Source organism: Psammomys obesus, unplaced genomic scaffold (genome assembly GCF_907164565.1).
Source record: "Psammomys obesus unplaced genomic scaffold, mPsaObe1.curated_primary_1811, whole genome shotgun sequence".
Classification (NCBI taxonomy): domain Eukaryota; kingdom Metazoa; phylum Chordata; class Mammalia; order Rodentia; family Muridae; genus Psammomys; species Psammomys obesus.
Genome location: NW_026596162.1, coordinates 956,638 through 984,188, shown reverse-complemented (window position 1 = coordinate 984,188; position 27,551 = coordinate 956,638). Strand labels below are relative to the sequence as shown.

General features: G+C 41.1%; 2 protein-coding genes across 2 annotated transcripts in view; one reads left to right on the top strand and one right to left on the bottom strand.

The window, feature by feature from the left end:
• Positions 1-17,811, top strand: part of LOC129667477 (enoyl-CoA delta isomerase 3, peroxisomal-like) — a 36,599-nt gene extending 18,788 nt beyond the window's left edge. The window contains exon 10 of the mRNA XM_055595136.1: positions 17,717-17,811. The gene's annotated coding sequence lies outside the window, so the exon portion shown is untranslated. The remainder of the gene's footprint in view (positions 1-17,716) is intronic.
• Positions 42-19,660, bottom strand: LOC129667444 (testis expressed protein 56-like). Its single transcript, XM_055595094.1, has 4 exons — positions 19,477-19,660; positions 19,300-19,411; positions 1,592-1,808; positions 42-65 (listed from the first exon to the last, which is right to left on the bottom strand). The coding sequence occupies exons 1-4, from the start codon at positions 19,658-19,660 to the stop codon at positions 42-44; spliced, it is 537 nt and encodes a 178-aa protein (XP_055451069.1).
• Positions 19,661-27,551: the final 7,891 nt, after the last annotated feature.

The window sequence follows — 27,551 nt, the reverse complement described above, 5'->3', positions numbered from 1 at the left end:
AAATGATTTGAATGGAGAAATGGAAAAAAGGAGGGCTCTAACTACGGAAGGGTGGAAGATGGATACTGAAGAAGAAGAAGAAAGGAGGGTAAAATAACAGTAAAGATATATGAAAAGCCATAAGGAATCATACTATTATCTCTCTACCTAAAAACACCTACAATACATGTTAGTATAGGCACACCTATATATTTCAAATGGAATTTTTTCCATGTGAGCTGACAATGCATGCTTCTCCAAAGAGCCATAAACAATTTAATAAACCACCCCCAAAAGCAAACATAAGAAACCTCCTTTTGAGTTGTCCAAGAGACTTGCAAAATATTATATACTGTTGCTGTTGCCCTTGCTTGTCCCCTGAAGGGAAGGGTAAGCCCCTATTGCTGAGGACACGATGAACTCCAGATACAGGGCCCAGAGAACCCAAGCTCCATATGATCTAAAAATTGCCTCTCTGAGGACCAGCTTTCATGGGACCAGAAGGTGCCATGAAAGCTTCCAAGGGAGAGGAGCAAACAATATTCCTACTATGATGCCTATGAACCATAACAATGACTAGCATGGCACAGTTACACTAAGAGCAGATAGTTGTACTCATCCCTTGACAGTAATCAACAGCTCTCTAATTGGGCTTAGGGCACACTCAACAAGAAAAACAAACAAAACAAAACAAAACAAAAAACCATGATTGGTACTAGAAACATAGCCACCTACCCAGGGTAGTCATGGATCTTAGAGGTGAACCTACAGCCATCTTACTAACTAGTGTAACTCCTAAGTACATTCTAAATATTGACCCTTAAACTCACAGAGACGTGCACCTCTCATGCCTCGCCAAAGAAAGTTCTCTTTGAAACAGACAGACACCATCACAGAAAACCACAACTGGTCAAAATGCAAAAAAACAAGAGGTCATGTGGTACCAAATTGGTGAGCCCCTACTGCTGAAGTGATGAATCCATAAAACAATTCCTGTATCTAAAGCTTGGGGGTAATTACAAAAGAGGAGGTGAAGAGTTTGTGGAAAGCAAAAGGGAAAGGAAGTTTTCTGAGACTGTGGCTTCTAGAAATGTCACAGAAGCTACGCCCATGAAGTCTCATCAACATGGCTGTCTAAACAAGATGTGAGCACCAACAGGCATGCTAAGATGGAAGGGGAAAAGCATACAGAGCTACAGACAACTGGGAATTGTTGACAGTGGGAGGAATGGTCTTCCCTGCCCATGGGTCATCCAGTATCAGCTGGTCAGCCCTGATACCATACACACATATGAGTAACATTCTACAGACTGAGAAGGTTGTTTTTATGCATTTACTCACACATACACACATTCTCTCTATACACATCATATAACATATAATAAATATATAATATAGTATATGCTCAGATTATATGTAACATACACATGCATTATAAATATATGCAGTGTGTGTGTAAGAACAATGAAATAAAAAGAGGTCATGAATTGAGAGATGGGAAGCAGTGCAGGGGTTGGAGAGAGGAAAGGGAGGGGAAATTATGTAATTACAATTTCAATTTTTTTTCAATTATTTTAAAATTCAGTTATTTTTTGGCAAGAGAAAGTCTTACCGCTTTTGACATGAATTGGTGCTGCCACGAGCAGTGGAACACTGTGCCTGCAGTCTTGAAAGCATTCATGGCCTTGCAAGCTGAGGTTGTATCTTTGTACACCACAAAGGCGCTTTTTCGTCCACATGGAGTGATGGAGACAATTGGGCCAAACTCTGCCAGTTTTTGACTCACCGTCTTAAGGTTCTCTGTGGGTCGCAGGGTCTTTTTTGCCCAGCTGGCAAGAGAGGAAAAGGGAGGAAAACATGTGAGAATATTCATTGCCACCCCTCCCCCAATACACACCTACACTATTTACTCAAGAAGCAAGCAGAGGGCAGTGGGTCATTTCATTGGATAGGTGACGGTCCTTATGGACTTCACATTCCTTGTTCTTTAGTGTGATGTTTGGTGAGGCATTTATCAGCTGCCTAACTTCTAACTTGACAAGGCCTTGGAAGACCTATTTGAAGCCTACAAATTTGTCATGCAGTAATTTGCTTTTTAAAATACTGTTTTTAGTCGAAACAGAAAACCACAACTGACAAAATGCAGTGTTGTGGAGCACAGTCCCGGCTGATACGCCTGCAAGACAACTCCTTCACCTAAGGCTCAAGGATCACTGGGGAAGATGGGGTAGAAAGATGGTAAGAGCCAGAGGAACAGGAAATTCACTGTGAGATTGTCTCTCATAGAAATGTCAGAAACTACACACAGCTATGAATTCTCACCACCATGGCTGCCTAAACATCTGAACAAGGACAACACCACAGGCATGCTAACATGGAAGAGGAAAGTCTAGCAGGTCTCAATCCTAGACAAATAACTACAGACAAGTAACGAAATCTGAGCGGGAAAAATAATCTTCCCCAAGCAGGAGCACACCTATTGGTTGTCTATTACCAAGTGGTCAGCCCTGAAAACATATACCTAAAGTAACATTGAATGGACTGAGCAGGTTCTATTTAGGAATACAGAAAATATCACTGTAGAAGGTAGATAAGTTCTTTTGCTCACAAATAAGCACTAAGGGAACCAGGATTGTTAAACACACAGGGTTGTCTCTTCAAAGGGAGAGACATATAATCTGTTTTCTGTTCAGAAGGCTGGGAGTTGACATATTTAATTCCTGGTGACCCTTGTGCTCATTGTATGGCCTAGGCCATACCAAATTCTCCCCAGAGCCTTATCTAGAGCTTTATTGTCTCAATCAATGTATAGAATCCATATGGAAGATGTCACTTTTACTTTACAAAGAGCTTCAATGTAGCCATGTCTTATGCTTTGTAGTGCACATAGAATTGCGTTAATTGCGTTAAATTGTCATTCCCTAAATTTGAACCAACCCCTGCTACTTAGTCATGTTGAACTGTCTTTTGCCTCCCTAGATTGTTATTCTGCTGGCTGTGGGAGTCACAGAGGCCTCCACATATTAGATATACATACACACACATATATATGTATACATATGTATATATATGTATACATATGTATATATATGTATACATATATGCAAGTATATGTGTGTGCACACACACATATATAGGAAAGGGAAGGGGGAATGGTGTAATTATATTACCTCAAAAACATTTAACAAAATATTAAATACCATTCATTTTGTTCATTCAGTAGTTTGCAAGCAGCTAACATATTAAAACATGTAAGTTTCCTGCCTTAATTTTTACCTCAATGATCTTAGTCTAAAGTGTGCAGTTTTATAAAAAATATGGAGAAATAACCATTAATGTTTATTGACAAGTTACTAGTGCCTGATGCCCATTTTATTTTATCCCTTGAAAATTATGCCAGAGATTAAAGATGAGGTTGATACGCTGTTTACACAGGTTGAGACCCTAACACTGAGCGAATGGAGCTTTTCTAGAGGATGCCAAAATGTAACTAAAAAGCCAGGCAGAGTCCAGTTCCACCACACCCCAGAAGCCAACTACTGTCCAAACCTCCTATTTACTACAGCCAAGAAAGTCTCTCTACAAAATATATAAAGACACAGTTGTGAGAATCTTTAAATTAAGAGTAGATTGGGAGGGGCTGGAGAGATGGTTCAGTGATTAAGAGCACTGTCAGTCTTCCAGAGAACCTAGGTTCAATTCCCAGCACCCACATGGCAGCTCACACCCATCTGTAACTTCAGTTTCAGGCATCCAAATAGTCACACATGTGGTGAATAGACATTCATGTAGTCTAAACATCCATACACGTTAAAAAAAAAAAAAAAAAGAAGAAGAAGAAGAATCTTCTTTTTTAAATACAAGGAACTCTCCTTAATTCTGTGCTTGAACCCTCAAGTCTCAGGTTCATGAATAGGACAGATACAAACAAATGTAAAAAGGCTTGGAAAATCAAAGTGGGATTGTCACTACCACTTACAGGAAATCAAGAATGAGCTTATCGTCTGAATCAAACGTGGTTGGTTACTTGCTAAAACAATCCTCCAAATGATTGTAACAAGACCCAAAGGCCATACAGTATTATAGTCACAGTGTCCAAGACGTGGTTCAAAATCATACGCCATACATATGAAAGTCTGACCATTCTCAATGAAAAGGACAAGTTTTGTCAATCCCAAGATAACTGAGACATTGGAATTGTCACACAGACCAAAGCAGATGATCTAGTTGTTCCAAGTAGAAAATTTCAGGTGGAAAAATATGAAAAAACAAAAACAGAAACAACAACAAAACAGTAGCTGGAGGGACTGATGACCAACTGTAAATAACAGAGGAAGAAATCCGTGAAGCCAGGCATGGTGGCACACATCTGTAATCCCAGCACTCAGAAAGCAGAAGCAGGAGGACACCAGCTGCCAAACTTCACGGAAAGCCGGTCCTGAAAAATACTTTTCTGCTCTCAAAGTTACTGGTGAGAATAAAAGGGTCCTGAAAGAGGGGGAAATAATCCAGGAAGGAAACCTAGAAATGGAGCTCAGTCCCTAAGAAAATAAACTTGAAGCCAGAAGCTTCTGGGGAAAGAAAAACAAAAACAAAAACAAACAAAAAAGACGAGAGAAAAGCAGTCTGAAGATCAGAGCTCAAGAAATGCAACTGAAACTGTGAAGTAGAAGCTATAAAACAATCTATGTCAGCAGACAGGAAAACTGGTCCATGTGGAGAGCTGCTTGTTTGTCGGTCTGCTTTGTTATTGAGTTCTCAGCAAAAAAACAAAAAAACAAAACCATGTTTTCACCTGGCCTTTACCTGGAGACAGGGATAGGCAGGATGTTTTGCCAAGTTCACTTCCTTTTGTTTGTGTGAGGATCACACAGTCAGGTGGTCAAGGTAAACAAGTTTGACTTCTCCATAAACCCCTTCATTGTATTGAGGTGCTTTGCTCTGACGATAAAAAGGAATTTTAGAATAAACCAGGCATGACAGTTTCTACTGGCAGCCCTCTGGAATTGATCTTGCATGTAGTATTTTCTTTCAGTCCTCACTCCCCACTCAGGAACTGTTTGACTCTGCCGGCATTAGCCGACGTGTTTCTGCTGGCATGCTCTGGTAGGTCCACATGTCTCTGCCTCCCTCACATTTGTGTGTGTGTGTGTGAACAATATGGTAGTGCACACAAGATTAGAGTATAAAATCCAGATATGTAGAGATAGGTGATTTCATTTCTTTTGGATGAATACCTGAAAGTGAGATCTCTGGATTGTAAAATTCCCTGGAAATTATTCTTGGATTGTTGAAAGTGGCAAACTCTACACGTAACAAAAAGATGGCTTCAATGTCTTACCTCCTGATTTAGAAGGAGTTCAGTGGCTATCATTTCTGGCTACAAATTCTCTTCATCAAAAGAACATTCTAAAAATGGCAGGTCCTGAGCCACACTCCTGAGATGACAACTCATGTAGTCTTTCTTTCGAGGTCCCCAGGCATGGGGATTGTGTGATTGTGTGTGCAGGCAAGCAAAAGAAATAGTTTAACAACCTGGAGCTCTACCTGGATTGGATTATGCACAATTTCTCTTCATCCTTCTCCTTCTTGTTGAAGATATATCTATTTTGTTTTATGTGTATGAATGTTTTTCCCCCATAAGTACACTTGGGATGTCTGAAGAGGCCTGTGGGTCTCCTGGAACTGGAGTTATAGGTGATTGTAACACGTGGGTGTTGGGAACTGCAGCCGGGTCCTCTGCAAGAGTATTTTCTGCTCTTAGCCACTGAGCCATCTCTCCAGCCCCACCCCCTTCTTCTACTAGTAAACTTGGCAGCCCAACTCCTTTGACACACACATACTGTGCACCCACACTCTCTCTGAACAATGCATCTGGCAACCGTGGACCACTACCTGCCTCAGGCTACATGTACACTTCTCTATAAACAACAGAACAGGTGTCTCCTTCTTTAACAACAAGCAAACTTACGTAGTTTCTATTCAAATATGTGCCCAGTGTACTAAGTTATGAAGCATGAATAGGCTGGTCCAGCCTGAATTAGTTTTGATTGCATATGCAGTAAGGCAAAACTATATTAGGTGTATTTATAGAGAGAATCTATTTATTATTCAGTGCCTATGCATAATTTTGTGTGTATATAATTAAAAAAAAGATGCACTATAGGAAGGGACATACACACTAAAAAAATTATTATATGACCTAATATATCAATCATAATAGAGAAACATCTTCAGTGCAGCCCTTAGTAACCAAACTCCATCTTCTCTTGAACCCTAAAAAAGAGAGTCCCAAACAGTAATTGAGGCTTTTGACTATCTTCACTCTTGTGGCCTGTTGCTCTTTTTCAGTGTGTTCTGGCCCATTCTATAGCTTGCTTTAAAAAAAAATAAAATATATGTGAGGCTTTATTTCAATCTCTTGAATAAGAGGCTGAGAACCCAGATCCCCAACCACCTGTAAAACTCTACCAGGTCTTTAGTTATTCCTCGCCTCTGCTAGGAGCAAATTGCTTGCTGGATTGGCAAAAACAAGCAAGTGAGCTTTCTGGAGGCAGCCCACTCATTTTTGCACAGCTAGCTAACAAATGGGTGTATCCCTGGTTTAGGCAAAGAAAGCCTTAAGGGATTTTTGCCTTAAGACAGCTTATTGTTGCTATATTGCCTTCCTGTGACCGTCTCATATGCCTGGCATAATGCAGTTGAGCATGAATAGATCCTTACTGCCTATAGTAAAATACTATTTCTCCATAGGTTCTACTCTCTCTGTTGGGCAGATTTTCTACAGATGATTTTTATAATAACTGATGATGATTCCTGAATAGATTTAAGTAACTTCTACCCTCTTGCAAAGTAGCTAAAATCTCTGTGAAGCACTTAATTTACAACAAGAAGGAAAACAAGACTGAAACTAACTAATAATCAAGGAAATACATTCATTCTAGGTTTAGTCCAAGGATAAGGCCCAGGTGTACACCACAATAAGAAAGACCATGTGAATATAGAAACAAAGAATAAATGGTTAGTTATACACGACAAGACAGAAACCTGCTTCTTAGAAAAACCTTGATATCCAGAACTATCCTTTGAACACATAATGTACATATGGAGAAAAAGATAAAACTTTTGCTTTAGTCTACAGATTCAATGCAATTCCCATCAAAATACCAACACAATTCTTTACAGACCTTAAAAGAACAATTCTCAGTTTCATATGGAGAAACAAAAAACCCAGAATTTTCAAAACAATTCTGTACAACAACAGATCATCTGGAGGTATATCATCTTGAGTACCTCAAGCTGTACTACAGAGCAATAGTAATAAAAATAGCTTGGTATTGGCATAGAAACAGAAAGGAGGATCAATGGAACCGTATAGAAGACCCAGAATTAAACCTACACACCTATGAATACTTGATTTTTTACAAAGAAGCCAAAATGATTCAATGGAAAAAAGACAGCATCTTCAACAAATGGTGCTGGTCCAACTGGATGTCTACATGAAGAAAAATGAAAATAGACCCATATTTATCACTCTACACAAAACAAAGTCCAAGTGGATCAAAGACCTCAGCATAAAACCAGGTACTCTAAATCGGTTAGAAGAAAAACTGGGGAAGAGCCTAGAACTCATTGGCACAGGAGACAACTTCCTGAACAGAATACCAACAGCACAGGCTCTAAGAGCAACAATCAATAAATGGGACCTCATGAAACTGAAAAGCTTCTGTAAAGCAAAAGACACTGTCGTCAAAACAAAATGACAGCCTACAGACTGGAAAAGGATCTTCACCAACACTATATCTGACAGAGGGCTGATATCCAGAATATAAAAAGAACTAAAAAAGTTAAAAAGCAATAAATCAAGCAATCCAATTAAAAATGGGGTATGAAGCTAAACATAGATTTCTCTGTAGAGGAATATAGAATGGCAGAGAAACACTTAAAGAGATGCTCAACATCCTTAGCCTTCAGAGAGATGCAAATCAAAACGACCCTGAGATTTTACCTTATACCTATCAGAACGGCTAAAATAAAAAACTCAAGTGACAACACATGCTGGAGAGGTTGTGGAGAAAGGAAAACCCTCCTCCACTGCTGGTGGGAATGTAAACTGGTACAACCACTTTGGAAGTCAATCTGGTGCTTTCTCAGACAATTAGGAATAGCGCTCCCTCAAGATCCAGCTATACCATTCCTAGGCATATATCCAAAAGATGTTCAAGTACACAAGTACATTTGCTCAACCATGTTTGTAGCAGCTTTATTTGTAATAGCCAGAACCTGGAAACAACCCAGGTGTCCATCAATGGAGAAATGGATACAGAAATTATGGTACTTTTACGCAATGGAATACTACTCAGCAATTAAAAACAAGGAAATCATGAAATTTACAGGCAAAAGGTGGGACCTAGAAAAGATCATTCTCAGTGAGGTATCCCAGGAGAAAGACACACATGATATATGCTCACTTATATAGACCTATAAGATATGATAAACATACTGAAATCTATACACCTAAGGAAGATAAACAAGAAAGAGGACCTGGGGTAAGATGATCAATCCTCACTTAGAAAGACAAATGGGCTGGACGTTGGATGTAGGAGAAAACAAGTAACAGGACAGGAGCCTACCACAGAGGGCCTCTGAAAGACTCTACCTAGCAGTGTACCAAAGCAGATACTAAGACTCATAACCAAACCTTCGGCAGGGAGCAGGGGATCATATGAAAGAAGGGGGAGTTAGTATGATTTGGAGAGGACAGGAGCTCCACAAGGACCAAATATATCAGGGCACAGGGGTCTTTCATGAGACTGTTTCTCCAACCAAGGACCATATATGATATAACCTAGAACCCCCGCTCAGATGTAGCCCATGGTAGCTCAGCATCCCAGTGGGTTACCCTAGTAAGGGGAACAGGGACTATTTCTGACATGAACTCAATGGCTGGCTCTTTGACTTTCCCCCTCCCTGAGGGAGGAGCAGCTCTGCTAGACCACAGAGGAGGACTTTGCAGCCAGTCCTGAAGATACCTGATAAACCAGGGTCAGATGAAAGGGGAGGAGGTCCTCCCCTATCAATGGACTTGGAAAGAGGCAAGGAGGAGATGAGGGAGGGAGGGTAGGATTGGGAGGGAATCAAGGAGGGGGCTATAGCTGGGATACAAAGTTAATAAACTGTAACTAATATTAAAAAATTAAAAAAACTTCTGCTTTGAACTCATAATGAGCATATAGATAAAACCACTGATTTAAACTTATAATGAGCAAAAGTATCTAGTTAGATATAGTTCTAACAAAAGAACTTAGAATCAATAGTCCTACTATAACTTCCTTTTTGTATAACAATTTTATTTATTCTTGAATGGGGTAAATGTTTCTTACATAGAAAACCTTCGTCTTAGAGGGTATAAAACTCAGGACAGAAATGAAGTTGTTGGTTGATTGGAATTTTCTGTCTGTATGATTGTGTACATGTTTATATGTATGAATGTCTGTCGTCTGGTTGTTAGTCTGTATGCCTATATACATATATGTGTGGGTGTGTACAAGCATATACATATATGTGTGGGTGTGTACAAGTCTGTAAATGTCGGTTTGTGTATATGCATGATGTGTATGTATGATGGGGTCCCTTGAATGTCTGTATGAATGTGTACATGTCTTCATGTCTGATTGTTTGCCTGCATGTATGTATGAACTGATACTATGGAATGTATAGGAATGCATTCTCTCTGTCTCTCTTCTTTCTCTGCATACATCTCCTCAGTCTTTCCCCTGTCCATGTTGGGCAGGACATGGGCTTTGATACATCCCAGCATCATACCAGCTATTCCACTCGAGAGAAGTATAGCACGGTAACAACATCTTGACTTCCTCATTTAAGCAATGCTCAGTTCCCACTCTCCAGGTAATTCTGCTTAATCTGTTAATTTCCATGGTGAGACCATTCTTCTTAGACTATAAAACCAACTCCACTTAAACCCAGATATAATCACACAAGTGCTGAGTCTGTGGACTATAACAGGGTTCCCTATAGAAATGTAGAATGGCTTTTGTCTATGCCTGTTCCTAGTGCTTGTACATAGATACACATAGTCATCACCTAATAACAGTCCATGATGGACCACAGGTACAGGGATGTTAAGGAATTGAAAAGTTCCTAGTGAGATTGTAGCCATTTTAAGGTTGTAATGCAATGCACCATGTTTGTGTTGAGTTGGGTGTCAAAAAACCCTACAATGCAGTCAGTCATACATGGCACATAAGATTATGTACAGTATATAATACCTCTCAATGATATGTTGTTAGTATAGTATTTACAATATTAGTTAGTATAGTATTAATAATATTGTACTTATGCAACATTATGCTAAAGTTTGCTTGTACTTATTAAAAAGCATTACTATAGATTTGCTGCTATATAACACATGTATGAGTACTTGTCTCCCAAGTACTGAGACTAAAGATGTGCACCATCATATCTGGCAAAGTCCGTATCTTTTATTTCCCCTTTTTATCCCCCCCCCCCAGATTCTTTTAATTTCTCCTTTTACTTTTGTGTCTCATCCTGGACAATTTCACATGTAAAAGAAAACGTATGCTGGTTAGGTTTTATTGTCAACTTGATGCAACCTAGAGTTACCTGGAAAGAGAGAACCGCAATTGCTTTAAGCAGATTGGCCTGTGGGCATGTCAGTGGGTCATTGCCTTATGAATTGATGTAGGAAGGTACAGACCACTATAGACAGCATCAATCCTTAGGCAGATAGTCCTGGTCTGTATAAGAATGGTAGCTAAACATGAGCCTGAGAAGGAGCAAACCAGAGATCATAACAGCAAGCAGCATTTCCCTATATAAGTTTTGCCTCCAGATTCCTGTCTTGAATTCCTGCCCTGCCCTTCCTCAGTGACTGATAATGGCCTGGAAGTCTAAGCCAAATAAACCCTTCCCTCCCCAAGTTGTTTATAGTCAGAATGTTTTATCACAGCATTTGAACAATATGAAATTTTGTGTGTTTCTGCACCTGCCTTGTTTTGCCTACCATGAGGAGCTCCCGTTCCATCCACTTTCCTGCAAACAACATCATCTCAGTCTTCATGACTGAGTAAAAGTCCATTGCATATATTAAACATACATCCGTCCGCTGATGGGCACCTGGCCACTCTGGATCATTCTGTGATAAACACAAGTGGGAGGTGGCACTTGTATTCGGACATTGATTCATCTGTTACCACCTCTTTAGTGGCATCTAGAGGTCACATACACACATTCTAGGTTTGTGCAACCGTTGTGTTCGCAACAGTGATGAGACTGGTTGCCTATGACCCAGTACATTTTTCAGAATGTGTCTGTGGGTTTGACAGCAAATGACCATAAATGAGAACAAAATGCTCATGTGTGTGTGTGTGTGTGTGTGTGTGTGTGTGTGTGTTTGTGAGATTATTGGGGCTGACAAGTTGGACATTTGTGGTGTTAGTGAGCTTGCTGGAAAACCCAGTGGAAGTTCACCTTGTAGTCTAGAAACCAAAGGTTAACCTGAGGCTAGAATTCCACCTGTTTATGGAAACTTTGTCTCTTCTATTAATGTTTTAAACTGACTGAATGATAGGCCTACCACAGCATGAAAAGCCACATCTTTTACTCAATGGCTATTGATCTAATTGTAAATCTAATCTGAGAAACACTTTCACAGTAGTTCTGGACAGGTATTGAAACAAACAACTGGTACCATAGATGTGCCAAGCTGACATGTATAGTTAATCATCATGTACAACCAGGCTACAGTATCCTAAAACCTCACTTGGAATGCTGAGAAAGGAGGATTGTTAGAACCTCCTTTCTAACCTTTCTAACCGTTAAGTTAGAACCTTGGTTCTCCATGTCCTGGTGGTGGGGCCTTTAATAAGATGGATTAATGTCCATCTGATAGGACTATGCTAACTTTCATCCTAATAGGAAAAAATAGTTCATTACAGGCTAGATGATGCCACTGTCAATAAAGCATTTGCTGTGAAAGAATGGAGACTAAAGTTTAATTCCCAGCACCCACATAAATGCTGGCTGTTGCAAACACTTACAATCCCAGGGTCAGGAGGTGGAAACAGGCTGGTCCCTGGGCTCATAGGCTGTCCAGTCTAGCTAGTTCAGTGAATTATGGGTTTGTGATAGACGCTGTCTCAAAAATAAGCTGGAGAGTGATTGAGGAAGACATCTGACATTGGCCTCTGGTCTACACACACATGCAAACACAGAAATAGTTTGTTACAAAGAAAGGCTACCTGTTTGCTTTCACCCTCTCTTCCACATGAACCTACTTGCCCTCTCAACTTCTGCCATGTTTTAAAACAATATCAGGCCCTTACCGAAGGTAAGGCTCTTATCTTGGACTGTCTGTTATCTGGAACCATGAGCCTAAATGGAGGTGTTTTCTTTATAAGTTATCCAGTCTCATGTACCCTGCAATGCTCCTCTTCCTGTCTCCAGGATTTTTCTTGTGCTGAGGGCTTCTTCAGTAACTTGAGATGTGTGGAAGTAGAGGCTGTGTGTTCTTATACAAGGCAAGGCCTGTTTCCATGTCCTCCATGTTTCACAAAGACCACATTAGATTATTTTTTTTTTAAGGGAAGGAAGAGTTTCTGTTTGTGGCCATTCTGTGTTTCTTTAACCATGTGGATGGAACAAAAATCCAAGAACCTACCTCACAGTGATGCTACAAGTTGGAGGCTCAAAAGTGGTTTTCCGTCCCACATCACATTTCTTCCAGCTGTTACTCATATTGTTCATTTTTCTTTTCCACGAGCACATTTGGCTTGGCTTTGGAGTCAGACTAACCTCTTTTGGCAACAGATGTCTTGCTAAGATCTTTTCCAAGCCAGAGAGGTTAGATTTCTCACCTGGTGGTAGAATAAGTATTAACATAATTCAGTGCTCTTTTCCACCTCTGCATAATCAGATTCTGAAATGTCTTTGTGTAGGTATATGGTACTGAGGATGGAACTCTGAACTACCCCTGTGTTAGATACGTTTCCCAGTTGTATTTGTGCAATTTAGTAATTCCTTCTCAACTTTGCCATTCCTTTACCCCAAACAATATTTTTTACATCTTAGTCTAAGAGATGCATTGGCTACAAATGCCTGAATTAAGTATACTAGGACCACTGTAAGTATTGTTGGTTTCTTATCACAGTTTGCAAGCTAATAGTAAGTTATACCGTTACTATGACTACCACCACTGCTACTACTATTCATCTTGCTCCTCATTTGGAACACCGTCTTCCTGCTATTTTGCCTGAGAACTATTCTGTATGTGGAGACCCAATAATTGAGACATGGGATTTGGACCTTTGGCTTCTATTGCTGGTACTCTCTGGGTGGTCAGCAGCAGCTGGAATGACAGAATGGTGGAACTGCTTTGAAATGGTGAGGCCTGTCATCAGAACTGGAATGGCGCCCCTCTCTGGTCAGACAGCAGCTCCAGAAGAGGTAGGTGTTGCTGGTTATTTCTCCATGTGACCTTGGACCAGCATAGATCCTCCCCTCTCCTCACTTGTTCTCGAGGAAACTATGGAGTCCCCAAAATGTATTTTGAGGTAAAAGAGAGCTGGCTAAACAGGTTCTATGCTAATGTTAGACGATGTTCTTTGCTAATCTTCTAGTTAGTTGGAAGCATGATGTTGTTCAATGCCCTGTCTCTGTGACTCACATGACCTCAGGGTATAAAATCCAGGATGGGCTACTTTCCAGAGTCCCTTGGACATGGTGCCAGAAAAACATACACAGTCAATACCTCAGTGATCCTGAAAAGCTTCCATGGCCTGGGGAACCAGCTCTCAATGCATCCTGGCTTCTGTTGTTCCTTACTGCCTATGAATACTAAACCTGCCTTGTATGGCTCATGTGAGGTGGAGGTTGTCCTATCATACTGGACTCAAACAATTAAGAAAGTGATGTCCAGGCTCACTGTGAAGCTGCCTTCTAGGCTACTACCCTGTAAGACAAGGGGATCTTCAAAGTCACTTTGAGAGTTAGGAAGATAGTCCAGACACGGAGGAGAGAGACAGGGGAGGAGCCAGAAGCAGGGCTACCACAGCTAGTAGCCCATTCTCTAGGCTATGGGATAGACATGCTGAAATCCAGTCAGGAGAAAGGCTTTTGGCGGGTGACCCCTGGCAGAGGTAGGACTCTGCATTCCCAAGCTCAGTCTTACCAATCTTCGGACCTGTTCACTGCATTCTACATTTGTATCACATCCACTGTCTGGTTCACATTGAGCTAAATGGCTCCAATGTGAACCATAGTCTTTTTTTGCTACGAGACGTGAAATTAGTACCAGGATGGAATAATGAGTCTCTCTCACTGCAGGAAGTGAAAAGAGAGCTAAACAAAAACAGAGAGGGAAGGAAGGAGGGAAGAAAAAGGAAGAGAGAGGAAGGAAAAGCCAGCTAACCGAACTACACGGTGCTTGCGACATAGATTACCTGGATTGTATGACTATACAGTTTTAAGTCTCCTTCAACTGATAACAATTTAAGAACAAATAGCACGTTTGAAGGCCCTTCCTTGAGTAGCTCCATAACCCATTTGGATGTACCAGAAGGCAGAAGGCAAACAACTGCCGTGCACATGATGCTGTATAAATTGGCTCAGATGACCATCGTTTCAGAATGAACAATTGATGGTTCTTCCTATAGCGTGGAAGTGAAGGCACACCTTAAAATATCAACAATGGTTCTTTTGAGAAAGAACCATTGCTTGGTAACTTGACTTAAATGATACATGACAAATGAATAGGTTTATCCCAAAGGTATCAAACCTGTTCCAAATTGGCTCAATAATAGAGCTGTAAACTGTTATGAAACTGCCTCTAACTATTGCCCTCAGTGGCCATTTACTTATTTCAGTGACAAGGGAGCAATCTTCCACCAGCATCCCCCACCCCCAACACACACACACACACACACACACACACACACACACACACACACACACACACAAAGGTGGGGGTGGGGAAGCTCACAAAGTGATAGATTCCTCTCAGTGGTGAAGGGACAACAGAACTGGTGTCAGAGTCTGCCCAGAGGGTCAGGATTTATATGTTTGGGGGTGGAGGGATTTTCCTTGACACCTTAGAATTAGCTAATTTGGGCCAGCATGGTCTAACTGGTTCCTGCCATAGAAGGGCTCCCCTGTCTTCCTCTTCCCAGGAAAGGCAGGGAGCAGAACCAAGGTGCCAGACACCCCAGATGTTAGATGAAAAGGACATTAAGCATTGTCCCCTGTCTATCTGCCTGCCCAGGAGATAGACTGCCTGATTTCTAGCTCTTTGCTTTAGTTGCCAGAATTTCTGGGTTGAGCTTTACAATCAGTTGAATTCATTGAGCTCAGGTATTGGGCTGTACCTGTTTTTGTTGGTGGTGGTCTTTTGCCTCGAGTGAGTTGTTTATAAAATTGTTTTCACAATTTCACAATACTAGGATTGTTTCAGTGAGCATTCCTTAAATGTCAGTGTATAAAGACTTGGTACCTATGGTGATGCTTTTGGGAGGTGCTGTATCTTTAAGAAATGGGATCTAGGGGAGACACTTAGGTCAAGGTACCCTTGAAGGAGCTAGTAGAATCCTGGTATTTTCCTGTCACTCTCTGCTGTGGTTGGATTTGTACTCTCTCAGTTGTTCCTATGCACAGTTTCTATGAGTGCCAAAACCACCGTCTTCACCAGAACTGAGCCAATGCAGGAGTCATTGGTCCAGGTTGGATGGCTTGCCAGTGAGCTTCAGGCATCTCCCCTGAGGCATTCTCTCAGTGCTTGGATTACTTGCACTCATCACCATGCTCAGTTTTTAATCTCAGTGATGAGGATCTGAACTCAGGGTCTCCTACTTGTTCAGCAAGCACTTTAATGACTGTGCCACCTCCCCGGCCTTCACATGTCTCACTGAATGGGATTCCCACCATAGGAAAGTTACTTCACCTGGACACTCCTGAAACAAGGCACCTAACTGCTGCACACAACAGCTTACGGGCAAGAAGTACCAGTATGTTGGTGTCAATCCGCATCTATGGGGGGAGAATAAAACACCAATACATGGATACATTGGGATCAATGGGAACAGTTCGGAAAATCTACAGTCCTCCTGTCCTCTATTTGATGCTTCTTTCCCATTTTTTTAAAGACATCCATGTACATATTTACATGTTCGAATGCACAGATATCTTTGGGTCCACATATTTGCCACAGTGACAAACCGGCTAATTTGTAAAGTTTTGTACTATGGCCTAAACATCTGAGGAAAGTCTGGTCAGCACCAGGGTCCCTTCTCTACATAAAATGCATACGTGTGCACATAGTTTGTGTGTTTAACTTAAACATTCTTTAAGGCACTGAGGATTTCCTTAGGTACAGAGTCATTGTGGACCAGCTGAGTGGGGCCATGTCTTTTAACTCCTGCTTTATTAGTTTCCTAGGGCTTTTGTAATAGTGTCACAAATAGATGGATTAAAACAACAAAGTTATCTATCTCATGGTCGGAAGGGATGACTAGGGCCAGGCTCTCTCTGAACCTCCTGTGGGGGTATCTTTTCTTTGCCTTTTCCTAGTTCCAGACACTGGCCCGATGGCCACGAGAATCCTTAGGACTCATTTGGCATCACTTTTCACCCCTCCCTCTCTGGGCACATGGGCACCTTCATGCTGAATGTGACTTCCTTGGAGATCATATTTCCAAATGCGGCCATGCTGTGACATGCTGGAGTTAAGACTTTAACAGGGACACAATTTAACTTTTAACCTCTGTAAGCACGCAATGGCGAGGAGCTGGGTCCAGAGCTGCCTCTAGCTATAGAGCAAAGAGGGCACTACTGGAAGCCACTAAAGTATTATATAAACTTCTGGAGGTATAGGAAGCAAGGGCTCAGGTCTTTGACATTAATTAACCCCTCTGGAAAGTAATGGTTTTGAGCCACATTGAGTAGACTCTCAAGAGGTATTTGGTACAGCTTAAGGTAACATCACTTGAACTAGGAAGGAAGAGTACTGCACAAAAGCTACAGAAGGGTGGTGTTATTATTTGAGAATTTGTTTCTCCCAAAATTCATATCTTGGTGCCAGAATGGTGGTTTAGTGGTTAAGAGCGCTTACTGGCCCTACAGAGGACCCTGGATGAATTCCCAGCACCCACCAGGTAGTTCACAACTGCCTTTAGTTCCAGGTCCTGGGATGTAGTGCCTGCTTCCAGTCTCTGCAGGCATCAGACTCACGTGCAGAGCACTCACATAAACATAACGTTAAAATAAATAAATATTTTAAAAAAATAAGCAAGCTCACTTTAAAACATTTACTACCTCCACCGAAGGATGTGGGAGTTTGAGGTGGAGCATTTAGAAGGTGAGGCGATCCTGAGGGAACAGCACTCATAGGGTCCATGCCCTCATAAACAGCTGTGAGAGCCTTTGCCTCTCTCATCATTTGGGGCACAGAAAGAAATTAAAGGGCTCGTTGTCTGTGGGGTCAGAAAGTCCTCAAAAGACATTGGATCTGCTTTGATCTTAAAGCTCCACGAACTCCAGAATGTGAGAAACAAATTTTCGTTGTTTATGAATCACTGTAGGTTTCTTTTCTTTCTTTCTTTCTTTCTTTCTTTCTTTCTTTCTTTCTTTCTTTCTTTCTTTCTTCCTTCCTTTCTTTCTTTCTTTCTTTCTTTCTTTCTTTCTTTCTTTTTTTTTTTTTTTTTTACAGGAACCTGGACTAAAAGATGGGTAGAGAAAAGGACATGTTGGCAAGAGGATGAGACAAGGAGAGGCTCTCAGCGAGATTCCCACATGGATGCTGGAGAGGAAGGTTTGCTGAGTTCTTCTGCCAGAGAATCGGGGTGTCGGGTCATGACCTGGTATTTTACCACTGAAGAGGAGGCTATTTAGTGCCTCTGGTTCCTTTCCTCACTCCCATACTCTTGTCAATGGAACAGATGCCACTGAAGGGGAGAGCTGAGATGGGAAAAGACAAACTCAGAACACCACCATGCCTTCCTTTGGCGTCTAAGTCTCGATACACCAGCACAGAGTTGTGTTAGAATTGGTATTTCATTATCAATGTGGGAAAGCTAAGCAATTTGCCTGTATTTTCACCTAAAGTTAGGAACAAAATGTCAATCGAATGGATCAAAAAAGAAAAGCTAAGGCAGGGGTGGAATGGGTGTGGAAGGAGCCGGGGGGGGGGGGTATTAATGGGCCAAATACACTGTATGAAATTCTAAAAGAATTAATGAAAATGGGGAGATAGGAAGGGAGAGCTGTTAGAAGAAGATTCTTCTCCTCTTCTCACTACTAGGTTCAGTTTGCTTAACTAATCGTACATGCTTTATAACTTCATTATCCTCAAGGTACCCTCCCTCCCGTAGGCCTGAGCTAGTCACAGCATGTTGGTGTGAGTTCACCCTCTTCAGTGTCATGTCTGATAGATTTTAATTGAGCTGGGTGGTAGCCAAGTACCCGTTGCCTGTTTTCTGGATAACCTGCAGCTCATCCTGCGGATTGCCTGTCCACACAGCTATTTTATTAAGTTGCTTAAAATGTATGTGTTTTTTATATAACATGTGATGTAACCTGGATATGTGGAATTATTCAAAACACTCTGGATTAGGAAGTAGAGATTAACTTGAATCCAAGTGACCAGTTTTGCCTCAACAGTTTAAAGTCATTGTATGAGTCCCTACCTTTGTTTTAATCAGTGTGGAAGCTTCTATTTTGTCTTCTAAGTTTATGAGCACAGGCAGTTGTCACCTAACATATCTTCCAGTTAATTACAACTAATTCAAGGTCAGGGTCCATTAAGTTCTATAAATCAAATTCTCAACCATCCTGGCCTAATTCCAGGACTATCAGGCCACTCCAAACTGCAAAATCTAAAGACTACTGGCTATATTCAGTGGCACATGCCTGCGGTTTCTGCTACCCAGGAGGCTGAAGCAAGAGGATGGCTGGGTCCCAGAAATTCCAGGCCAGCTTGGGCAACCTTTCAAAATAGTAATACTAAATACTAAAAAATATTTAAAATTACTTTTAGGGAAAATAACCAATTTCTTCCTAGCAAAAGGAGAAAATAGTAGGGAAATAACCACAGGGATGAAGTTTATGGTCTGGACCACACCTGGGAAGTTCTCTTACCAACCTCAGAATCAAACCAACATCTGAATTTGTAACTTGACGACATCCCAACAAGGCTCATTTTCATCTTTCCATAGGTGTACTTTGCCTAGACACAATTAACAACTTATCTTGGCTCACAAAAGGCCATGTAAAAGATGAGACAATGATCTCTACCCATGGGCAAATCCCACAGTCCACTCAGAGAACACAGGCTTATCAGGCCAGGATGTGGCAAGGGTCTCGTGAACTGATGGCACCTGTAATGTCAAGAGGTTAATTACCACATCTAGAAGAACAAAGTTCATACCAGCACACAAATATAAGCATTCTCTTTCTCCCTCCCCCACATACATTTGCTTTTGTCCACGTTGCTTCTGTACGAATGAAGCAATTCCACCAAATTATTTGGGAGCAACTTGTGAAGGTTAGAAAGAAGATCAAAGGTGTGACACAGGACGTCAGGCTGGGCGTAATTTGTTGACTTCTCTGCCTCAGGGGGTTTCATGACTGGAGAATTGCTGTTGGCTTTTCCCATGATGGCCGATTAAGTCACAGAAAAAAAGCAAGTTGGAGCACATAAGACGTAGCGGCGTGCCATACAACTGTTCTTTGTCTCAGCTTGCTATCATCTCCAGGAGGAGATGGTGGAACCCACTTTCTAGCCTCTGACTGCTTTGCATTCTGAGTGTCACAATGGCCCACGTGTTGGGTTGGAACCCTGAGAACTTGTTCTGCACCTTCAAAGCAGAGAAAAGCTGCCCATGGAAGGTATCCTGCCAAATAATTCAGAGGTTTTCCACAGAAACTCCATTTTCCTGTCTGGATATGGATGAGTTCTGAGGCAAAAAGAAACAGTTTTCCTGAAGGGAAGGGGATTGGTGAGCACATAGCCTGTGCTGTCTTCCCTCTTAGAGGTCTTGTACCTGGTGTGTGCATAATTACGACTTCACGGACCTAGGAGGCCCCAAAGAGAGTAGTTACATCAGCGCTGCCTTTGTAGACCCGAGGAAGAGCTTTATGGTCCAAAACTAAGGAAATGTCCAGATTAACACAGGTAAGAGGGCCACCAGCTTCTTGTTCCTTTTTCCATATTTACAAGGAAAACAAAGCAAGCAAACAAACAAAGAAAACCTCCTTCGTGCTAGTTTCTCTTCACTGTAGACGAAGGAGCAGAGGATAATGCAAGTACTAAATAACAATGAAGTGCCAGACTTCATAGCTCATCTGGAGCACTAGGGAAGCAACTGAGAACCACTCCCCAGTTTGGGATGAAAATGCAAATAATACTGTGGTTAGAGTTGCTCCTTAGTTTCGGGCCCCACCAGCCAGCCAAGGAACCAGAGCTCACTACGATTATCCAACTCTTCCTGAACCTGCTTGCAAGCCACACTGCAAAATGGCGAGAGATTGGGAAGAACCCATGCTGTGCACCCTGGGTAGTGCCTGCTCATGTTGGCCAGCATTTTAACCTTGCTGCAAAGCCTTTGCCAAGATCTTAAAAGAATATGGCTGTAGCTTGTGGAACATTTGTATCTACAGCAGGAATAAGCAATTCCACCTTTTTTTTTTTAATCTGCAACTTGCAAACTAAAAAATTGAAAGCTTAAATAAGCGAACAAAACCCCATATAAACCCACTTATAACAGTTTATAAAACTGACAAGAGCCACTTGAATATAGTGTGCTTACCAAAACTGCATCCATACTTCTGCCTGGAGAAAGGAATTGATGTTGAAAGGACAGACTATGTTAACAACAGAAAGAAACACACTCTGGCTTCTTTCTTCTAAGCGAAGTAGAATTCATTACTCTAAGCCTTCATTTTTATAAATAGAAAAGGAAGAAGCCATGTTTTAATATGTTCCTTATATGCTGTGTAAATTGACCTAACAAAAATATAATGGGTCTGTATCTTGGGAAATGTCAGGCCCAAATGAGCAAGACCAAAACATAAAAGAGTGAGGAGAGACTTACTACCCACAGCAAGCAAGGCCAGCACAGGGGTTATTTCCAAAGCAGTGTCCCTGTAAAGAAAACAAACAAACAAACAAAGCAGGAACCACAGGGATTTTCTTGGGAAAGCTGGTACATAGTTATTTAGGAGTGGGCACATTCTTGAGCATGCTCTGTTAAAGGTTATAATTTAGGAAGGACAGAGGACCCACCCATTTGCTCAGCTCAAGGTTGTGAAGCACATGCTTGGAAGGTTAGAATAATGAACACGAATACATTTGGGCATGCTCACCTTGCTCACCTTGGGCTGAAAATAAAGGAAAGGGCACATTGAAGTAGTATTTATGTACAATTTGTTCCTAAATGTTGCCTACCTTTAGTGGCTAACGATACATCTGTGTGTGCGAGCAAGAGTGTGCACGTGATGTGTGCTCGGTGTGTGTGTGTTTTGATGGGGTTTTCATGTGTAGCCCTGACTGGCCTGGAACTGTTTATATAGATCAGGAAGGATGGCCTCAAACTTGCAGAGATCTGCTTGAGTCTTCCTCATGAGTGCTAGGATTAAAGGTGTGTACCTAACAATATGGTCCGAATTGTTACTCTAAATAACACTTGATGGAATATTCATAGTTAATTGGAGATGTGGACATTGGTTGAAACCAGAAGCGGATCATAACTATTGAAAGTTATTCTTGAAAAAAAAAATGGCTGTTATCAGGAAGACAAAATGGGATGGAGAGAGGACTCGGTAGCCAAGAGCATTTCATTTGCTGTTCTTGCAGAGGACCCAGGTTCAGTTCTCAGCGCTCACATGGCAGCTCACAGCCATTTGTAATTCTAGTTCCAGGAGTTCCAACACTTTCTTCCAGCTTCCACAAGCTCCAGGCACACATGTATTGAATGAACATACATATATGCAGGCAAAACACTGATACATAGAAAAATTTAAAAATAAAGTAAGTCTTTAAAAACAGAAGACCATGTAAAATACTGTCAAGGGGGCAGAGACAAGGGAACTTTAAAATCCCCTTTCACTGTTAGTGAAAATGGAAATTAGCACAGTTGTCACTGAGAAAAGCAGTACTGAGGTTCATCCCGAACTTAAAATAACATAACGAGGGTAGAGCCGCCCATCCCACTAGTGGGTAATTCAAAGGAACTAAGACTCTTATGTTGAAGGAGACACCTGCATGCCCGTGTTCGTCAGGCATGCAGACTGGGAATAAGCCTAACTAGCTGTCCACAACAGATACATGGATAAAGAAATGCCACAGGCTGAGCCTGGTGGCACACGTCTTTAATTCCAGCACTCAGGAAACAGAGGCAGAGGTTGGCAGATCTCTGTAAGTTTAAGGCCAGTCTGGTCTACACAGAGAGACCCTGTGTCAGGAAGAACCATCTATATACACATTAGAATACTGTTCCATCTACTTTATTGTGAAATAAACCATCAGATAGTTTTTTGTTTTGTTGGTTTTTTTTTTGTTTTTTTTTTTTAAATTTTAGACGTGGTTTTGATTTTTTTTTTTTTTTTCCAGTAAGTAAGACTTGTAGGAGCCAATGCCCTTTGCTTGTTTCTCAGCTCGATTTGCTGTAAAGACTTTGGGACGGGAGCTCAGCGAGGTAGGAAGACTGGCCAATACTGCTGACTGAGACCCTGCTTCTCGTGAGGGCCCAGCCTGCAATTCTGAGTCTTACATGCAACAAATGCTTGTGCTTTTATCTTAATCTTATTCCCAGTGCTTTTCTTCAATGACTGATACCTTTTCAAACCAAGACAGAATTCTGCTGTGCCCTGTGCCCTTGTCTTGTTGCAGGAGAGGGTGAGTTGCCATACTGGCCAGTAGCTGCTTAGGCCTTGTGACAGCCTTGTTAACTAAATTAATAACAATTAATCCCACGGCACAGGGCAGGGCAGCACCCGAGTTGTTTTTCTACACTGACAGCTCTTAGGTAACAGGGAATTTTCTTTCTTTGCCTTTGGTTTTGTTTTTGTTGCAAAGAGGGCTCCTGTGTCTCCCGAACACCTTCCATTGCCAGCCAGCCACAGCTGTGCATTCGACAAGGTCAGCTGGCTCCCGGAAGGCAGAGTGTTCAGCAATGTCCAGAGAGATAAGATCATCTCCAAGTTTCTCAAAGGAAGCGTCCTGAAGAGAGTGTTTGGCTCGCAGCAGCTGAAATGGGAGGGCCCCAACTCCCAGAAAGAGGATCCACGCTCCGTCAGCCCTAGCACCAGAAAGTAAGTCCTTCTCGAAAACTAGACCCGAACTCAAAGTAAGCTCATCCCAGATGGCCAGGAAAACAGTTCTGTGCCAGCGTCCAGAGAACCAGAAGGCTTAGGAGGAACTCCACACCCAGGTCCAGAGATAAGAGCAAAATAAAATAGGAAACACGAGACTGAGAATGTGTTCAAAATACCAGCTCTAATACCCACATAGGATGTAGGCCTCACCAATTTGTGTGTGCTTTTGCTTATGTGGGGAAACGTTTTCAAATATGTCCCCTGTCATCGAGGGGTGCAGGAATAAGTAGATTCGGAACAGAATTTCTTGTATATTGGAAATAAAATGGTAGCTCCCCAAATAAGATAGTATTATTAAGGAGGCAAACATTAAAGGTTAATTTTGTTGTTGTTGTTTGTTTTGTTTTTCCAGACAGGGTCTGGCTGTCCTGGAACTCATTCTGTAGACCAAGCTGGCCTTGAAGTCACAAAGCTCCACTTACCTCTGCCTCCCAATTTCTCGGGTTAAAGGCGTGTGGTGCTACTCCCAGCAAACGTTGAGTTTTAAAAATAAAACTTTAAAGTAGAAAAATAAAAAAGAAATCCTTTAAAGTAAACAAACAAACAAAATGCACCAAAAAAACCCCACCCCATTTTACTCATGTTTCTTTAAAAGGAATTATGCAAGTACAAAAAAGCTAGGATGCTTATGATTAATGATCACAAAAACAAATACCTAAGTTGGGATGAAGAAAATCAGCTCCTACTGAAAGGTACAGCAGATGGTTGAATAAAATCAAGCTGTTAATCTAAATCATATGCTAAATATCATCTGTCCACTGATTTGACATGCTTCCCGCAGGTCAAATATATTATTTTTATATTAATGTGTGTGTGGGCATGGATGGGTGTTTTGTCTGCAAACATGTCTATACTCACCACATGCATGCCTGGTGCCAGAGGAGGCCAGAAGAGGGCATCCAATCCCCTGTGGCTGGAGTTACAGTGTGAGTTGTTGTATGAGTGCTGGGAATCAAACCTGGATCCTCTGGAAAAACAGCCAGCGCTCTTTACTGCTGAGCCGTTTGCTAGCCCCTGATTGAATATCTTATCTAATCATCATACCTTATCTAAGCATATTGTTAATTAGAAAGTACTGATCGATTTAGGGACAATGTTTACATAATCCTGCTGAAGGAGATTCTGAAATCACGCATGCCTGCAAGGTGAGTATCAAAATATGAAAGGTACAGAGAGACGAGCAGAAATGGAAATATTTACCCTAAAGCATAACTAAGAAATGATGTGCTTGGCGTTCCTTTGAATAACCCAGGGCAACAAAGAGACATGTAAGTTGAGGTGCTTTCCACAATAGCATCATCTTCTCTTCATCACTGTCATCTCTGCCATAAGGGAGAAGCAAAGGCAGGCCTACTGGACCTTCTTAAGTGCCTGGCCCGAGGCTTGTTATCTTTTCCTCTGATTCGAACCTTCTCTGTTGAGGGCTGGAGAGATGGCTCAGGGTAAAGGGCATGCATCGTTCTTGAAGAGAACCTAAGTTCCCACATCAAGAATTCCTAGCACCCACATCAAGAATTACATTATTACAACTCCAGGGGATCTGATACCCCTTTAAACTCCTCAGACACGTATGTAAATTAATCACAAACTTTCTTTGTTGTAGTTTGTAGAAAATATTGGTAAATACTATCAGACAGAGATCATTCTCCTTATTTTAGTTCAGTTTTGAAAAGAAAACAAAAGGCTCCCTTTGTATTAGCTAAAAAGGTATAGATTTAGAGAGAAGCCATCTTGAGACTACTTCTGAGAACTAAATGCTGGCCATGGTCTTAAAGGCAGGTGCATTCTTTTTGGTTGGCCAATGATTGACACTGATGCTAGGTCTAATCTACTAAGAATATGGCTTGCTGTCTTCCCCAGCGTGGATTAGAGCCAAAGCAGAACCAAGGGATTAGAGAAGGCACCATTCTCTTAGCTGTTTTCTCATACTTAACTACAATGTTACACTTTTAGTGGTAAAAGGAAAGATAGCCATGATTTGGATGCCATCAAAGCATGAAAGAAAAAGCATATGAGTAGGGGTGATAAACATGGGAAAGAGGAGCTACTAAGATTAGGCCATGGCAAAGAAGATAAGAGGGAATCTTAGAGAAAGTACAAAGCTCAGAGAGATGCTTAGGACCCTGGAATCTGTCCTAAGGAAAACAAACAAACAAAAACAGAACCAGAAAGATAAGATAAGGCAGATGAGATTATGTAAGCCAGATACATGAACATTGTATATGTGTAACATACACCTATGCACATACATGTGGTCTCTGTCTCCAGAGGAGACAGAAGAAAAATTCCCAGCTAGATACACTTAAAAATGATTAGCTGGGAGTATATGGCCCTGAATTCACTATTTTTCAAGGGATTGTAATTTGAGAAAAGTTGATATGGTTACAGCTTGGGTTTTCAGTGACCAAGTAAGGGCAACTAGTAATGTCTGCTTCACTGGGTTGAGTATTAAAATAGGTAATTCATATAAGGTATTCAGCACTATGGCTGGCACCCTTAATATACCATGCATTCTGGTAATTATTGTTTGGCAGTAATTAAATTAACTCACACATTTGCTGAATGCCTACTATATGCCAAAACTTCTGCTAGATTTAATAAAGGTAGATCTCGTCTTCAAAGTGTGGAAAAGAAAGATATTGCAGATGAAAAACTATGTTAATAAATGGCTTGAGCGAGTTACTATACTAAACCCAAAACAGCAGTCTTAGAGCGAGTGGATAATTTATCTTTCTTGAGCAGTCAGGAAGGATGACAATTGACCTAGAACTATATGACTTTCAGTTTAATCCTGCAGGTTAAAAACAAAACAGAAGAGCTGATAAAAGGGAGATTTCTGCAAAATTGTTAAATTATCTGATGTGATTGACATGTAGAAGGAACTAGAAGGGAAAAGTGAAAGCAATCAGTTCAAGCTGCACTGCAAAATTCCTTCTTTGGGCCTTGGGAGAGCATCTGACAGAGCTATATGTCAACGCTACCAGATAGAAAGTAGCCTGAAGGCAGGGAGAGGATAGAGTTCCAGTAAACCTGCAAGGAAATGAGGCCTCCACAGACCTTAGTCTTTTTCTTCATTGACTGTGCTTCCACTGTGGGTTACATCCAGTTTTAAGTAAGGAGGGGGGTAACATAACAGACCAAGTAGGCAAGGCCCTTCCCACATGACTATGGATAAACAGATGATTTTTAAAGCCAACACATATACAGAGCTCATAAACAAGACTGAGTTGTACAAAGAAGTAAAAAATGAAGGGTTATGACATAGAGTAAGGTAGGTGGGAAGGGCTTCTTTAAACCTTTTGGGGGGAAAAGGTACTAGAGTCAGAGGAAAAAGACAGACATCTATTGGGTGGGGTTGGGGAGTCAATCAAACTCTTGAAATCATGTTTACTTTCCATATGTACATGTGAAAGTATTTTTTTTTCTAGAAGATAAAAGGGACAGGGCTCCCATTCCTTCAAACATTAAAGAGCTAGTGTATTTCAATCCTTATTGAACCTTTGAGGATTTGAATATAGATGTTCATCCAGACAAAATATTATCATCAAGTGATGAAAGAAATCTCTCTTCAAGGCTGGACATGGTAACATATCTCTTTAATCCTAGCACTTGGCAGCTCAAGAGGCAGAGATCTCTGAGTTTAAGGTCAGCCTGTTCTACATGGCAGGTACCAGACTGGCCAGGACTAGAGAGAGAAACCCTGCCTCAAAAACAAAACAAAAACAAAAAACCCTGAAAGTTTAGTATTGACACTTTTAGTAGTCATTTATTTATATATAGAATTGGTCTTTAAAATTTTCCCTATACCAAACTGTTCTGGGAAAAGGCACTTATATGTATATAAATTATATAATATATATAATGTATATAATTTATAATAATGTATATAATGTATATAGATGATTTTTCTCTTCACTTAGCTTGTGGATATGGCAAGAGATACTCATTTGGGGTTACAAAACTGGCTTCTTACAATATAAATGTATCCGAGACAGGGAGGGAAATTAGAGGTGAACTTAGGGTTATATAATATCAGCAGGGGTATTATTTTCTGTTTAAGTGTTTAATGTATTGTGTATTAAAGCATTGGTGCGATGCCTGACACCTATCTGATTTAGTGTGTGTCGGGCAAACCACATGGCTCTTTATTTGAACAGATTTTGGAATGAAGG

Coding starts and splice junctions, on each gene's coding strand:
- LOC129667444 (XM_055595094.1), bottom strand. CDS start 19,660: ATGGGAAAAGCCAACAGCAATTCTCCAGTCATGAAACCCCCTGAGGCA. Junction 19,412..19,476: donor CAACGTGGACAAAAGCAAAT/GTATGTGGGGGA, acceptor TTGTTCTTCTAG/ATGTGGTAATTAACCTCTTG. Junction 66..1,591: donor ACCAATTCATGTCAAAAGCG/GTAAGACTTTCT, acceptor CTTCTTCTTCAG/TATCCATCTTCCACCCTTCC.